The sequence below is a fragment of the Miscanthus floridulus genome, chromosome 9 (assembly GCF_019320115.1).
Source record: "Miscanthus floridulus cultivar M001 chromosome 9, ASM1932011v1, whole genome shotgun sequence".
NCBI classification, from domain to species: domain Eukaryota; kingdom Viridiplantae; phylum Streptophyta; class Magnoliopsida; order Poales; family Poaceae; genus Miscanthus; species Miscanthus floridulus.
Window position 1 is genome coordinate 48,282,129 of NC_089588.1, and position 3,356 is coordinate 48,285,484.

The 3,356-nt window shown below is 50.8% G+C and overlaps 1 protein-coding gene across 1 annotated transcript; it reads right to left on the reverse strand.

The window, feature by feature from the left end:
* Positions 1-487: 487 nt before the first annotated feature.
* LOC136479837 (ribonuclease 1-like) lies at positions 488-976 on the reverse strand. The gene is made up of 2 exons (XM_066477571.1): positions 822-976; positions 488-767 (listed from the first exon to the last, which is right to left on the reverse strand). Exons 1-2 carry the CDS (start codon positions 974-976, stop codon positions 488-490), a joined length of 435 nt encoding a protein of 144 aa, XP_066333668.1.
* Between the last annotated feature and the right edge of the window lie 2,380 nt (positions 977-3,356).

Genomic DNA, 3,356 nt, shown 5'->3' on the forward strand with positions numbered 1-3,356 from the left:
TGGTAGATTCATTAAGTTATCGATATTGCTTATTGCTTTCATCGTTTATCTAATTACAGCAATATCACTCTGTCCGATTGAGATTGATCTGAATCAGCCTTAGAGCATCTCCAAGAGTTCCCTAAATATTTCTCCTCAAAAGTCTATATTTACCAACTCCTAAAAATGTTTTAGGAGAAAAAAAGAAGTTCATCTCCAATAGTTCCTAATATTTGACTTCTAAAAAATCAAATACCGGTCCCATTTGACTTTTTTCTGTCTTTTTTCCACGCGAACCTCTTCGTCGCCAAGCATATCCATGCCGCCGCCGCCGCCTGCTGCTGCTCTTCCTCCCTTGTCTCCTACTCTTCCGCTGCGGCACGCCGCCGCTGCCGCCTTCTAGTCCCAGCGCCGTCATGTACCCTGTCGTGCTGGTGCCGGGAAACACCTGCAGCCAGCTCGAGGTGCGCCTCACGGACGCGTACAAGCCACCCCCGAACAGACGCAATCAGAAGGTGGGGAACTTGATCTTGTCGGCGCAGTTGCGCAGCAATGGCTCCGGGCAGTCCACGAGGCCACTCCCATCGCGGGCGACGCACAGGTACACCTGGTACAGCTGCGCCTCGCCGGCCGTGTTCCGGTTGCACTCCACGATCGCGTCGGACCCCGTGGCCCCGCGGATGGCGTCCTTGACGGCGCTGAGGAAGTAGGTGGCGCTGTCGGACGGCACGATCCCGGCCTCAGCCAGGACCTTCGTCAGGTTGTGGGCGGCCTTGAGCTCCAGCGACCTCTGGAAGTAGCGGTGCTGGTCGAAGGGCGAGCAGGTGCCGTGCTTCTGCTACTCGTGGCCCCAGAAGTCCATGTTGGTGGCGCCATTCTTGCACGACAGCGTCGGCCAGTCCCACTCCAGCACCGCCAGTAGGTCCTTGATCTGCAGCAGGTCCAGCTTGTCCTTCTTGTCGCAGTTCTCCGGCCAGCACTTCTTCGTCTTCCCCATCGTGCCCGTGCTGCCAAGGATGATGCCGCAGCGGCGCCATCATTGCCGGCGGCGGGCCTGCATGGGGCGTATTGCGGCCATAACCCGTGGATGCCGAACTCCGGCGCCGGTGGTTTCTCGGGGTCCTAGAAGTAGCAGCCCTTCTTCGAGTCACAAAGCAACTGCGCCGTACGACTTCCGTAACGCTCTGACTTATCCGAGCGTGGCTTCATCCGCGTAAAGTTACGCGGAAAAGGGAGGAATTTCCCAAGTCCTAAAAGATTAGGAGTAAATATTAGGAGTTGTTGGAGAGGGTTTTTTCTCCACCTTTCTAAAAAACAAGGATTATGAGGATGTTTAGGGAACTCTTGGAGATGCTCTTATATCTTATTTAACCAATCGTTTGCTAATCCAAAGTTGATCTAATCTACACCTTAAACGATGAGTTATGCTTTATCGGCTGTTTTATATCAATCTTAATCGTGCATAGCGTGCGGTTAAGGCATGTTCGATCTTGAGTAGATCTATTGGTTAGCGAGAACCATTTCATGGCCCGTTATCACAGCCTGTGGGATTCTGCCTCTCACCCCACTGTTAGCACCGTGGAGTGGGGATTGTAACACCCTAGATGTTTGGCTTCCACATAATTGCATTTCATTTCATAAACATATTCATCATCTATGTCATCATGCCATTGTCACTGAAACATACATATGCAACATTCGCAAATTCTGATTGTTTCATACTTGATTGCTTATGAATGGTAGTAGTGCAACATGTGAATGCAACATGAATTTCTCATACCTTGAAACATGGCAACATGGTAGTAATGTGACAAGTATAAAATAACAACAAAGTCATGAAACATGTGAAACATTGAATTGCAATATTTGGGCGAATTGCTTGTTTTGTAGTTTCATCACATGTGATCATTTGAAATTGGTATAACAATTGTGTAAAGTGGTTGATCATGGTCTAATACACCTTAACTACACTTAGGGTAATTGTTTGGACATTGTTCATGTGGACCAAAATGACCAAATTACCCTTTTGGAGAGGTTTGACTTGAATTGACCCTTAGAATGCCACTGTTTGACTGAGTCAAAAGACCAACTTAGAGACTTTGCATGGCTGTGCACTCTTTACCAAAGTTGTAGCTAATTTATCAAGGAACAAAAGTTGTTTTATGATCAACTCATGAAAATGTGTGGAACATCCTCAAACATGGCCCACAAGTCAGTATTGATGGTGGATTCAACACTAAAAAATAATTCTAAGTCCTAACTGCATTTTCAGTTGGATCAAGCCAACTTTGGCTTGATGTAACTTCTGATCCATGGTGAATTAGATGATGGTCTTGAAAAGAAATTGTAGATGGATGGTAGATCTACAATTTTCATGTACACTATTTTTGCAATGGATCAACGGTTTAGCCGTACTCAGACGTTGAAGTCGCGCTGTCAGTCATCATCGTGAACACTGAATCGCAATTTTCAGAAAACGGTCAGAGCTCGCCGTGGCCGACCGGCGTAGGAGCTGCTCGCCGCGTGGCGCGCATGCTCTGCCGAAGTCTCCATGTCGCGCGTCTGAGCTCCAGAAGAAGGCCAGCGCCTGCCCGACACACTCGCCTGCTCCATTTGCCTCTCTCTCGCCTCCACCATGCGCAGCGCCGAGCCGCAGCAGCTTCCCCATTTCCGACCGAGCGTCGCCGTCGTCATGCATGCTCGCCACTACAAAAACGTGTTGCCCAGTTCGTCAACAGCTTCGCCGTGATCCCCTCTACCTCCTCCACCTTTCAATCGGTCCATTTGAGCCTTGGTAAGGGCGTAATCGCTTTTTCTTTCACCGCCGCCATGGCGGGACCTCGCCGGAGTTGGCGCTCCACACGGCCAACGGTCACGGCAACCTTCCCATCCCTTCTCTCCCTTGCGCTAGCTACTGTGAACGCTACTGAAGCTCATAAGGTCACCCACTAGGGCAGTGGCGCCGTCGTCTCGCTGGAGCCGACCATGGCGTAGCCGTGCGCCGCCATGGTCGTCGCCATTGCCGTTAGCCACAGCATTAGCTTCAATTGAGGGCACCACTAGATGCGCACGGGTGAGGTGAACGCCGTAGCACCGCTAGACTCGCTGGAGACGTCACCGGCGACGAGCTATGCCGCCGTCCGTTCCTCCTCCCCTGCCTGTCTCTCTGTCGCGTGGGACCCACGCGTCAGCCGTCGTTCTCAGGCAGGAGTTAGCATGGGCCGTGTCGCGTTTGGGCCGCGCCAGCGCATGCGTCGTGGGCCGCCAGATCTGTTCGGGCCGGCCCAGCAGTAGAGTAGGGTTTCAAATTTGTTTTTGTTTTATCCCTTTCACAGATTTGTGTATATATTCAAAAATATGTATCTCCTAGTTGGTAG